This window comes from Lissotriton helveticus, chromosome 1_1, assembly GCF_964261635.1.
Source record: "Lissotriton helveticus chromosome 1_1, aLisHel1.1, whole genome shotgun sequence".
Classification (NCBI taxonomy): Eukaryota; Metazoa; Chordata; class Amphibia; order Caudata; family Salamandridae; genus Lissotriton; species Lissotriton helveticus.
In genome coordinates this window covers 1,665,884,859-1,665,897,132 of record NC_136057.1, presented here as the reverse complement: position 1 = coordinate 1,665,897,132, position 12,274 = coordinate 1,665,884,859, and the positions used below count along the sequence as shown (strand labels likewise).

General features: G+C 45.0%; 1 protein-coding gene across 1 annotated transcript in view; it reads right to left on the bottom strand.

Moving 5' to 3' along the window:
* DIP2B (DIP2 acetate--CoA ligase B (putative)) overlaps nucleotides 1–12,274 on the bottom strand; it is an 805,292-nt gene that overhangs the window by 319,826 nt on the left and 473,192 nt on the right. Inside the window, exons 15-16 of the mRNA XM_078688921.1 lie at nucleotides 358–451; nucleotides 10–129 (exon numbers count right to left, since the gene is read on the bottom strand). Coding sequence (XP_078545047.1) covers nucleotides 10–129; nucleotides 358–451 — 214 coding nt within the window. The remainder of the gene's footprint in view (nucleotides 1–9; nucleotides 130–357; nucleotides 452–12,274) is intronic.

The following is a 12,274-nucleotide window of genomic DNA, read 5'->3' as shown; positions in this document are numbered from 1 at the left end:
GTCACTCACAGGGATTTGCACCATCAGTCACAATCAGCATTCGAAGGGAGGACAGGCTGACATCTCTCTGGTCCCGGTGAGCGATCATTGCCCAGTGAAGATCTCGACACTTGACTACTGCAACCCTGGCTGCAAACCAAAGAAAAGACAGAAGGCACTGTTTAATATGCACTAACAACTGAGTTGTTTCTTGGGCACTGCTAACTGTGTTATCACACTGAAATATCCTTATTCATTCTTATTAAACATAGGATGGGCAACATGGCACTGAAAGGAAACTTAGCACAAGAACACCCAATCCATTGAGAGGGTATTACCACACATGTTCCAACAAAATAAGAAAGGTGGGTACCATACCTTTATGAGCATAAACACGCTGCACCCAGGACAGCGGGCAGGCCTTCATCACAGAGTATGGCACACTGACGCAGTGTATCTTGTTCATTACCGTCTGCACAGAAATACAGAAGAGAGAAAACAGTTGAGAGGCCTGATTAACTCTATTCAGCAGCCACAAAAAGGTGCAGGACTCTTGCACTTTTAGGACCCTACATGGTATAATCTCTCATGTATGCTTGAGAGGACACACCACAGACACTTTTATGATGCACAAGATAACAACGTACTAAAAACTGAACATTTAATGTGCATTAATATTTTGTTGAAACAACTGATTTAGGGCCAGATGTAGGTAGGCTATTACCGGTCGGTAACGGCCGAATTCGGCCATTATCGACCGGTAATAGACTTTTCCTATGTAAGAGGCTTTTTTACCGAATCGGTAAATAACGAATCGGTATTTACCGATTTGGTATTTACCGAATCATCATTTACCGATTTGGTATTTACCGAATCGGTAAATGAGATGTAGGAAGCACTGTAAACAGTGCTTCTGGGCTTTAAGGATTCGTTATTTAACTATTAGTTGGTGGTAAATAACGAATTCCTATGTAAATGCAAATATGTGCATTTACACCCATGCCATGTGACAGACAAACATGCCCTTAGGGCATGTATGTGTGCCACATGTGCACACAAGCACTAATCAGGGGTACAGCAGGGTCTCAAAGTGACACCCAGCCACCCTTGACTTTTTCCCAATTTTACCGAAATCGGTATTTACCGATTCGGTAATTGACATTCGGCCCATAGGAATGAATGGCAAATACCGAATCGGTAAATACCGAATCTTAACGATTCGGTATTTTTTACCGATTGATTACCTACATTGCATTTAGCGATTCGAAAATACCGAATCTGTAAAATTCGGTATTTTCGAATCAGTAAATTAAAATTACCTACATCTAACCCTTAGTGACCTCAATTTAGTGTGCAGGCTACAAACCTAACACTTGCCCTTTTGTTCTGGCAAATAGGTTTCCTTTTGACAGATTATCGATCGAGGAGACCCGAGCTAGGTTTAATGCTCATTGCCCTCCCAAGCACATTTTGCATCTGTAGGTAAACCCCTACATATTCTTGGTCCTTCAGCTCCCTTATCTGCCCTAACTGTAAACTCTTTAAAGAATCTGTTTATTTACCATATGAATGAATAACCAAGTGCTAGGCTTTTATAACTCTAAGTATCCCAGTTACAAATGTTGAAACCCCCCTTTACCCCCGAAGCACTTGGATGCACATGAAAGCTAACAAACTACATCAGATCCACACTTTTTGTACAATAAAAGGGACCTCAAACTACAAATCAGAAAATAATTTCTTGGGCTGCATAGAAGCAAGCAATATTTTTGACAACAAAATGCCTAGACCAGTGGCATATTATTCTAGAGCTACTCATAGATTGGAAAATGTTAACAATGAAAAATCCATTAGTACACATTTTACCCCAGTAGTGTGAGGCATTTATTCCTGTTCACCCCCCAAAAAAAATCTATCTTCACTGTGCTTTACTCTACATTAGAGTCGTTGAAATTTGCCCTGATTCTAACTAAGAAAAAAGATTTTTAAGTCTCACTCAAGAGTTAATTATTTCACTGAATTTTCTTTTTAATGATGATGAAATCATTTTTTTCTTTTTAAACTTGATTTTTACAGTGGTTTGACTTTTCTTCTGAAATGCTGATAACTTTTGGAAGTGGCAAATTTGTTTTAAACTAGTGGACTTAGTGCGAGTAAATAACATAGTAGGTTCCGGGAGCAATTCTGTTAGTTTGGCTTGAAGGAAGCTTGGAGGGAGAAGCATATTAGAGGTGTGATGAAAGGGAGGGCATTATCTTGAGAAAGAGGTAACTCGTTCTAGTGCCTAGGACACGTGTTCAGGAGCAGTGAAGCATACATTTTAACATGCTGAGCAGCTGCTCAAGTATTGTTGATGATAAAGTTACCAGGATTGTGGCTTATGGTGAATCAGTGCAATTGGTTTTTAATCTTTACAATCTTTTGGCTTTTTAAAAAAAAAATTTTTACTACGGTTTGACGTTTTTCCTGCACCGCTCATCGATATTGGTGGAGGCAATTTGTTTTGTTGTGGACTAAGTGGTAGTAAATAAACTAGAGGGGGCCTGCGTACGATTCCGCTAGTTATACCTACCCCTTTTTAAAAGGAGATTGGAGGGAATGCGATTAAAGGTCTGGTGCCATCTTCAATAGGAAGGAATATGCTCTAGTGTCTGGGTCATTTGTTCATCTTAACAGATCGCAAATGCGCACAGTGGGAGCACCGGCAACATTCAGAAGGCATGCCAAAGGCAAACCATTCTGCACCTAGACCAAGGGGAGTGGCGGGGAATACTGTAGGCTTTATTAAAATCGTGAAACGCTACTTAATTTAAGGTATGTCAACATCCCAAAAAATGTGCAACCTGCCGATGAGCTTAAATGTACAAGCAAGAGTGGTGAATATGTAAGAACTGAAAATGATGTTTGGAAAGATGCAAAAGACATTTGAAAGATATAAGGAAGATAAACGAGGGGGCCAGGCTTTGAGAGCAGCTAATCAATTTGCAGCAATTTTAATTCATTCACTGTTTAATGTGAAACACATATGGGAGTCTGTAATCTATGTACTGAAAAAGCTTGGGACCTGGTCTTTTCACAGACACTTTGCTACCTGACAGTTCAGGGGCAGATTTAGAGGTGGCAATTCAGCAATCGTACGCAATTTTATATAGAAACAGGAAAGATGAACCTGGTGGGGGACTTGTGATTCTATAAAGTATGATATCAAATCTCCATAATACATCTTTTCCAAACTGGAGATAGATGACTTTCTGATTCTTCAATGGTGGCTGGCAGACAAATACACGATTTTACAACTCTACCACCCACACATCAGCTTAAACATCCTTTATGGAATTGCTGTTACAATTGCTAACTGAATTGCATCCGATGAATAGTAAATTAAGTGTATTGTATGATTTATCATCTCTATAGACAGAAAAGGTGATAAAGTCGCTACAGATATTTTACAAGATATGGAAAATCTGAACCTTATGCAGTATGTGGTGAGCCCTACTGCCCGATTGTGGCACACACTCAAGGAATCCGGTGAGAAGAAACAGAGTACAGGGGCTGGACAGACTGGACAGAGGCAGATCTAGATCAGTGTTTCTCAACTGTTGGCCGCTTGGTAAGTCATGAAAATCCAAGCAATAAAGACAGATGTCTTTAAATTCTGAGTTCATCTTACCACATTTGTGGCGCTTCACAGACACAGGTCAAATGTTAGGCTCTGTCTTTTGACAGATTCCTGCTTATTATTGTAACATGGGGATTGGTGTTTACAAACCCCTCTCACTTTGCAGTCAGAGAAAGAGAAGTGAATTATGTGACAACCTGTAGGATGTCATTTTTTGAAACACAACAAAATGTAAATACCTGTAAATTAACTGTACACATTCAGCAGTTAGGAAGCACATTTTATTTTGTATTTCTGAATTGTAATGGAAACCAAGCTTTTAACAAGACACTTTACTTGGTGATGTTTAAATGATAAATAGTCACTGAACCCTGATTTCCACACATTTATATGTGTATGCAATATAGTCTTCTCAGTAAAAATGTATGTTTGTGCAAATTGGATGGCCATTTCAATAGAAAATGGGTTCTCTTTGAATGACAGTGCACTACCACATGATGGTTTAGTCGCAATGAAAGAAAATGGCCAGCCTCATGTAAATTAAGGCGAATTGTGTCACAAAAGTTTGTCGCTCTAAAAACTGGGTCATGGTTGTAAAAGGTCTGGGAAGTGCTGATCTTCATAAAGCAGCAGAAAGCTTTACAGATGGATGGAAGGAGCTTACCCCTCCTGTTGAAATTGGCATTATATATATACATAAGCGGCGTTCATTTGTGTTCACTGTACCCCTTGTTGTAAGCAGAACGAATATCGCTAAAACACTGACTGTGTTATCCCGCTAGCATAGACCCATGCACACACGTACACACAGCCATTTTAGGTATCATGGTCTCCCAGTTTGCGATCGATCACCAGCGCCCCTTCCCTGACCCTGCAAGCTTCCCCCATGCACCCTGACCGCCCCCGCTATCACATGCACAAGTCACGAGCCCTCCCCTCCCGTATGACTCTGTCTCTGAGAATCGCACCCCGCGCCTGACCAACACCTCCTGTCCCTCCATGAATACCCCTCCTTTGATGACCTCTTCCTCTGAACCTAATTGTTTGCACGGACCGCTGGTCATCCCTTAGCCCGAGGATGCAGTTTATTGCCCACTACTGTATGCACTCGCCTCTCTTGAAAGGAGCCACTATTGATCATGACCACCCCACCCCCTGAGATTCGATCAGGAGCACACATTCCATCGGAATCAACAGCACACTCAGCTGCATGACAGCCCCCTCCTATTGTATGGAGGATAAGGGCCCTTACTGTAGCCACGTGTTGGAATATCTTTGTACTTTACAATGTCCTGATTGTAATGGAGGATGTGTGTGTGTCATAAACCTGTGTATAAAAGACGAAGCCTCAGAGAAACTTGTTAGAGCACCTCCCGAAGACACTATGCGAGCGTCCCAAATGACATGCTCTCCTCTGGAGTAATAAACTCTGTTCTTGTTTTCCTGCCTCCAGCGCCCGTCTCTTTATTTTGTAATTATTCAAGATGGAAACGAAGAGTCGCCCTGCACCAGCAGCCTGGGCATCGGGTGCGATATGGGCTGACTTTTCTACAATTGGCGTCCCAACGCGGGGTCCATCAGCGACATAAGGTCCGGTAAGAGAGGTCCAGACGATGGGGTGAACATCTAAATGATTGGAGTATACCTGCCTTGAGAGGGCCCTCGTCCGGCTGCCGATTGAATGAACTTCACCGATTCCGAACGGACCTCTCTCAAGTGACCTATTGTCCTGACTGGAATCCCACAGGACTGCTGCGGTAAAAACATGGAGAAAAGAGAACGATCGGGCGCTGGAAAAAAGGAAGGCGAAGAACTGTCCACATGGTCCGGTCAAGGTCGTGACACACGACAAATTGCGAAATTGATTGATTGATTGTTTGAAAATACTAGTATTACTTATTGATTGCTTCTGAGAGATTCTCTATTTGCAAACAAGCACAGAGTCGCCATACTCTGTTTAGTCTTTGCAGATAGTGAAGGATAGGTAATGCAGACTTTTGTCCCCATTGTAATCAGTCATACCTATTTTTCTCCCCATTGATTGATTGATTGAATCGAGCATTGAATTGTTCGAAGTTGGTTCTCTTAAGGATCTTCTCTGCCTGCAAACGGGGAAGAATAGGAATATTCTCTCTCCCTTTGCCGATAGTGAAGGGTAGGTAACGCAAACCTTTAACACGTCGTACCTATTTCATTCCTCATTGATTGATTGATTGTCCGAACATTGACTGTTTGGAATTGGTTCTTTTTGGAGGTGTTCTCTATTTGCAAACAAGCACAGAGTCGCCATGCTCTGTCTAGTCTTTGCAAATAGTGAAGGGTAGGTAATGCGGACCTTTGTCCCCTGTTGTAATCTGTCATGCCTATCTACTCCCCACTGATTGATACGCCAGTCTCACCCGGACCATTTCCTAGAGGTAGGTCATCTGGCCCGACCAGAGAGCACCCCTAGTGAAAAGGACATATATAAAATAATAACGAAGTGATCACTATACCCTGTTAACAGAAACTTTAGCATGAAACAACCTGGAAAGAAAGGAATAGGAAAACGAAAATCAGTAGGCCACTGATGAACTTTTTATTAAATAACGAACAAAGGAAACGATAACAATACTTAATGATAAAACCTATGACTGTCCTAGAAACAAGAAACGTTAGAAAAAGTCCGTAATAAGAAACCTGAAAACAGTAAGAGAAACCAAGCGTGACATTGCAACGGTCACAAGGCAACGAGGCTTCACTGCCCCTCACTGCCCCAAACATGTCTGTCCCACCGCCTGCCACGCCCAAATAACGGCAAAACTGGGAAAGATACAAGTCAGCAGACATCCGCCCCATTCTGGAAACTTCCAAAGTGCAACAGGGTTGCGGCTACGCCCAGCCGGAAACAACACATATAGGGCGGGTCCTGCTGCCAACCGTCGACAGGAGATCATCACGTAGGGTGTAGCCGGAGGAGAGGCCGAGGCCAAGGGGACCCGGCCAGGGGGATTGCTACGACCTCCCTGGAGAGTTGCAGGGGAGGGAATGTCCGTGTCCTCGACCCTCCCCTCCCTCTCCCTGTCCGGCCACCATCAACCAGAGGCCGAGGCCGACGGGATCCGGCCGCGGTGGCGGTAACACTGGAGAGTTGCAGGTTGTCCCTCTCTCTCTCCCAGTCATGGCAAGGAGCGTCTGGCCGCCATTAACCAGAGGCCCGGCCCAAAGACGGACGGGACATTTCTCTTCTCTTCCGTAATGGCCGCAACAACACTGGGGGGGGGGGGGGTGTCTTGCACATGCCTCCGACCCCCCCCCCCCCCTCATCGCCTGGTCCGGCCATAACAAATGTCAAGCGAGACGCCGTGGGGTGCACTGGGAGGGAGAGGCGGTGCGTACAAGCCTCTCCCGCCTCCCCAGGTGGAGGCTTCCCAGCTGCACCCTCAGCGCTCCAGGCGCCCGGAAAAGGGTTCTTCCACTGTGGCGATGCTGCAACGCCTCGCCCGGCAGGGTGGAGCCCGTCCGCTCATTTGACCCCGCGATCGCTGGTAGCTGCCGAACTTTCAAAATGGCGATCGACCTGGCAAGAGCGGGCCCAGCATGAAGGAATGGCCCGGTCACTTGTTGACTCCACCACCATAGTTCTCCGCAACCTTGAAGATTCTAGAGGAGCCGCAGGAGTCCCCGACCCCCGCAGATACCCCCGATGGGGAATGACTGCCATGATTGCCCACGAAACAATGGAAATGTAGCCGCAGGACGTCGACACTTCCATGCTGTCGCCAGCCTCAGTTTGAATGACTAGAATCCTGCAGACCACAGTTCGGATCAGTTCCGGTGAAAGCACAGTATGACCCGGTAGGAACATTGTTGCCTCCCTCCCCTTTTGATTGATGGTTCAGACCACCGATCCCTTCTTTTACCCTTTAACGGAACTTTTGGACTGCCAAAAGAAGCTCCGGGCCAACCACGAGTTAGTAGACATTTAGACTATGCCTGGTTCTGCCTGACTGCACCCAAAATGGCGCCGATGCAAATGAAACTTTCAACTCCTTGTTGTACCCCGATTGTTCAGCCCTGGTGTCATGAGATATGTATGGAGGTTTTCTTAACCACATGAATTGATATAGGATGTGTACTGATTACGTGTTCGGACAATTAATGGATTCAGGATGTGTACTGTCAGTTCGGGAAATGAATTGATATGGGATGGGAACTGGTTATAGGTTCGGACAATGAATTGATATTGGATGGGTACTGATTATGTGTTCAGACGGTAAATTGACATCAGATGGGTATTGATTGAACATTCGGACAATGAATTGTTGTTTAAGTTTCGCACATCATGATTATTGAAAGTTGGAAGCCCAACACTTATGACACTCGCTCACACTGAAGTCTCGACATGATTTATTGCGCTTTTCGCACTTTTATTATGAAATAAACGACCACTGACTCCACTAAAGTTTTACTAATAAAGTATCCCCGCATCTACAGTTCCAGCCTGCTCCGTGGCCGGCCCACGGGGTTGTAGGCCCATATTTATGCACCGACATTCTTATTAAAGATTTTTGGAAAAAGCAAACATAGTTGTCACGTGTGAATTGGTAAATTTCGAATAAATGACCACTGTTTAAAGGATTTAAAAAAATATAGTACGGAGAAATATTGCAAAAATGAAGGGTCCAAGTTTTCGTTGTGTGCGTTTTTCCTTTTTGTACAGCCAAAAAGCAACCACTAAAGATCCTGGTGTTTAGCCTATACTTTATGTGCTATCTGTATAAAAAGAGTCACACTAACGGTCCACCCGGGCTTGAACGCCCAGTTGGCAGGGACTGCATCCCGTGGAGATAGGCCGAGTATGCAGTAAGTAAAAGCCTTTCTGGGTTTATGCACGCTAAATGTGTCTATCAATATAGCCCCTGCCCCTTCTTTTTCCCTCTCTCTGCAGGTCGCATCGGAATATCGACCAGTGTATGAAAACGGTGATCTAACGGACGAAGAGAAGGGAAAAAGGGTTTGATTATGGTACCTAACCGCAACTAGCAAACCATGACTATTTTCTCTCCCTGAACTTAGCGCCTGGGAGGGCAGCCTGAAGGGAAAACCACAAAATATAACTTCGCTTGGCACCCCGAATAGTACAACTAAAAAATGACGTGCGCTAATGAATAAGCACCCCACAATTAATTGAATGGGGAAGGTTAAGGAATATTTTGAGGTGAGGTACATTTAAAATCTACTGCATCCTTCTTCGCACCCTCCTAGACATGTAACTTCAAGCTGCCCCATTGTTCTCCAACTGACACCAACCGTTGTCTCAGCCTGGAAACGCATTTGCTAAAAATGACTCGAATAAACCACCGTGAGCATTAGCCCGACCAGGTTAGTTCATGACCAATTGCCCATGGCGTAAGTGTGTACAATCAAAGCCACCAGTAAGGGCAACCGACGGTTAAAAGAGAAGAAAAAGGTAAAAAGAGCTTAGGATGCTAAAAACGCGCAGCATGCAGAAAGGGATAATTTTGGCCAATATCTGTTTTATGTTTTGTCTTGGATTTTTGTATATAATACATGTATTGTCTCCCCGTCTGAGTTTGTGTGTACGTGATGCATGAATCCTACGTCATCCCTCTGCCTGTGTTTCCGTGTTACTTAACCCCTGTTGTTCTGTGTTGTGCGCGCACTGAACGGTCCATTATTATACCCGTCTCTCTCTCTCTCACCCTCTCTCTTCCTCTCCCCATGTCATACGTGTACCGAATGGACCATTTAGGGCGCGGTCTCTCTCTCTCTCTCTCTCTCTCTCTCTCTCTCTTTTTCTCTTTCCAAAAGCCCCGTTTCCTCTTTTAGTGTATAATGACGTTGTGCCTCTCCGGCACAAAAACATTATTGGATTTTCCTCGAACGCAAAGGTGTTAAACAAAATTGACCAAAACCAAAACAATTGTGACTTGCCATATTACTACCTCTCCTTTCTGCAAAACGATAAAACCCGAGTTGGTAATAAAGGAAAGGACAGGTATGACGACGGATGTCCCCTAATCTGGTTTTTTCTAAGGGAACTATAACGTCAATGGCCTTCTGTTTCTCAAGCTCGGTAGGAATACGATCCCCAATGCCCCGATTGTCCCACCCCCCTGCACTTAAATGTGGATGTCCAGAATACCCCACTTCTCCCGATCGACCCCGGCTCCCTGTCCAAATCGTCCCCTTTCCCCCGATTAACCCCAGCTTCATGTCATCTACCCTCGAAAGCGAAATTGATGACTTTGATTAACGTTCACTCCCCAAAAAGAGCATGTTTTACGTCCACCCGCTTCCCCTTCTTCATGACGATAACGCCCCACTTACAAGGGTTAGCCGACCCCGAAGGGAAATGTAAGAGTGTCGATACTTGGGTTAAAGGGAAGGGCGAGTCTCTACATAAGGACTCGATTTTGAGATTGATATAATACACTGTGTATAAAGGTCCAATTTCTCTCCACGTACGTCACGAATGAGCACCGAACAGAGTTATGAATTCCGTAGCAATGCACTCCTACAGACTCCATAAATGACAACTTCTGACTGTGACCGATGAACTTATTCCCCACCTACATAGGATTGGGGACGGAATTGAGATGTATAAATGTCTTCTCCTGCCAGTTTTTCTAAAACTTGTTTTCTACCCATTCAAAGATCCAATTACCGGAGGAGAGGAGCTGGACGTGACGCACAGCCTGGCCACAGATCGTGGAACACGTGTGACCACAACCAAAGGTGGAGCCGCAGAGCAATGAGACGCGGGACGAGGCATAACGTTCAAACTCAGCAGATGGAGGAATGAAGGGCTGCCTTGAAGCCCTCGACTCGCTGACCCACTCGTGCCTGAAGTCCCCCGTCCCCTTTTGAGTCCGACTGTTGGGCTCGCCTGCTCGTCGTCTTTTGCTCCCTTGGTCCCTTGGTATGTTCAAAGATCTGGCCCCACTCCGCCCTCTCTTCCCTCGATTATTCAACAAACTCTTTCATATAAACTTTGACTATGGACTGGGATTTTGCCACGGAAAAAGAAAGACACGCAGGTGCCCAGCATGAGGCACCCCTAAGAAAATGAGTTAGGAAACAGGACTGTGATCTAACAGCAGAGGACTGATCGCACCCTGCAACGCGTAAGGATGATTCCGAGCTGGACTTATAGCTCCACCGCCGGTGCTCAAAAGCGCCAACGAAAAGAAAAACGGACTAACAGAGTCTACCAGTAGTGGTTCGTCGTTGAAATAGACATTTTCACTAAGACCCCCTTCCTGAACTTTCTCTCTCAATTCTTGTTGCTTTCAAAATGTTTTTGGTCACTTAAGTCCAAAGGTCTCATATAGCACTTTTTACTATATGTTGATGTCATTGAAAAGAAATTCAGAACCTGAGTCTACAATATGTCGGAACGTTTTTTCCTGATTGCCCTCGACTACGTGTTATGCCGACCTATGAATAACGCAGCGAATGTAAATTCATATGTACCGTATTCCGCCAATTGTATCGACTGCATATGGCTGCACGCAATTTGCTAGCATTCGACGAACGTTATTTCATTGGCCCCACATGACTATATGTACACTCCATCAGTTGGGGTAAACACAAATGTACTAGCTATGTTTAAAAGCGGCGACTGTTGAAATTGGCATTATATATATATACATAAGCGGCGTTCATTTGTGTTCACTGTACCCCTTGTTGTAAGCAGAACGAATATCGCTAAAACACTGACTGTGTTATCCCGCTAGCATAGACCCATGCACACACGTACACACAGCCATTTTAGGTATCATGGTCTCCCAGTTTGCGATCGATCACCAGCGCCCCTTCCCTGACCCTGCAAGCTTCCCCCATGCACCCTGACCGCCCCCGCTATCACATGCACAAGTCACGAGCCCTCCCCTCCCGTATGACTGTCTCTGAGAATCGCACCCCGCGCCTGACCAACACCTCCTGTCCCTCCATGAATACCCCTCCTTTGATGACCTCTTCCTCTGAACCTAATTGTTTGCACGGACCGCTGGTCATCCCTTAGCCCGAGGATGCAGTTTATTGCCCACTACTGTATGCACTCGCCTCTCTTGAAAGGAGCCACTATTGATCATGACCACCCCACCCCCTGAGATTCGATCAGGAGCACACATTCCATCGGAATCAACAGCACACTCAGCTGCATGACAGCCCCCTCCTATTGTATGGAGGATAAGGGCCCTTACTGTAGCCACGTGTTGGAATATCTTTGTACTTTACAATGTCCTGATTGTAATGGAGGATGTGTGTGTGTCATAAACCTGTGTATAAAAGACGAAGCCTCAGAGAAACTTGTTAGAGCACCTCCCGAAGACACTATGCGAGCGTCCCAAATGACATGCTCTCCTCTGGAGTAATAAACTCTGTTCTTGTTTTCCTGCCTCCAGCGCCCGTCTCTTTATTTTGTAATTATTCAAGATGGAAACGAAGAGTCGCCCTGCACCAGCAGCCTGGGCATCGGGTGCGATATGGGCTGACTTTTCTACAATCCCCCCAATTTTGTAAATAAAAGGTATCTAAGAGAAAATCTTCCTCAATGTCATCTGAATGCATGGGGACTCCATGGTATACAGCAGCTCTGTTTAACAGATGACCAAAACCAATGGTATCCTCTGGAGGGGAAGGTTTAGATGGGTATGATTGTGGCTCAGG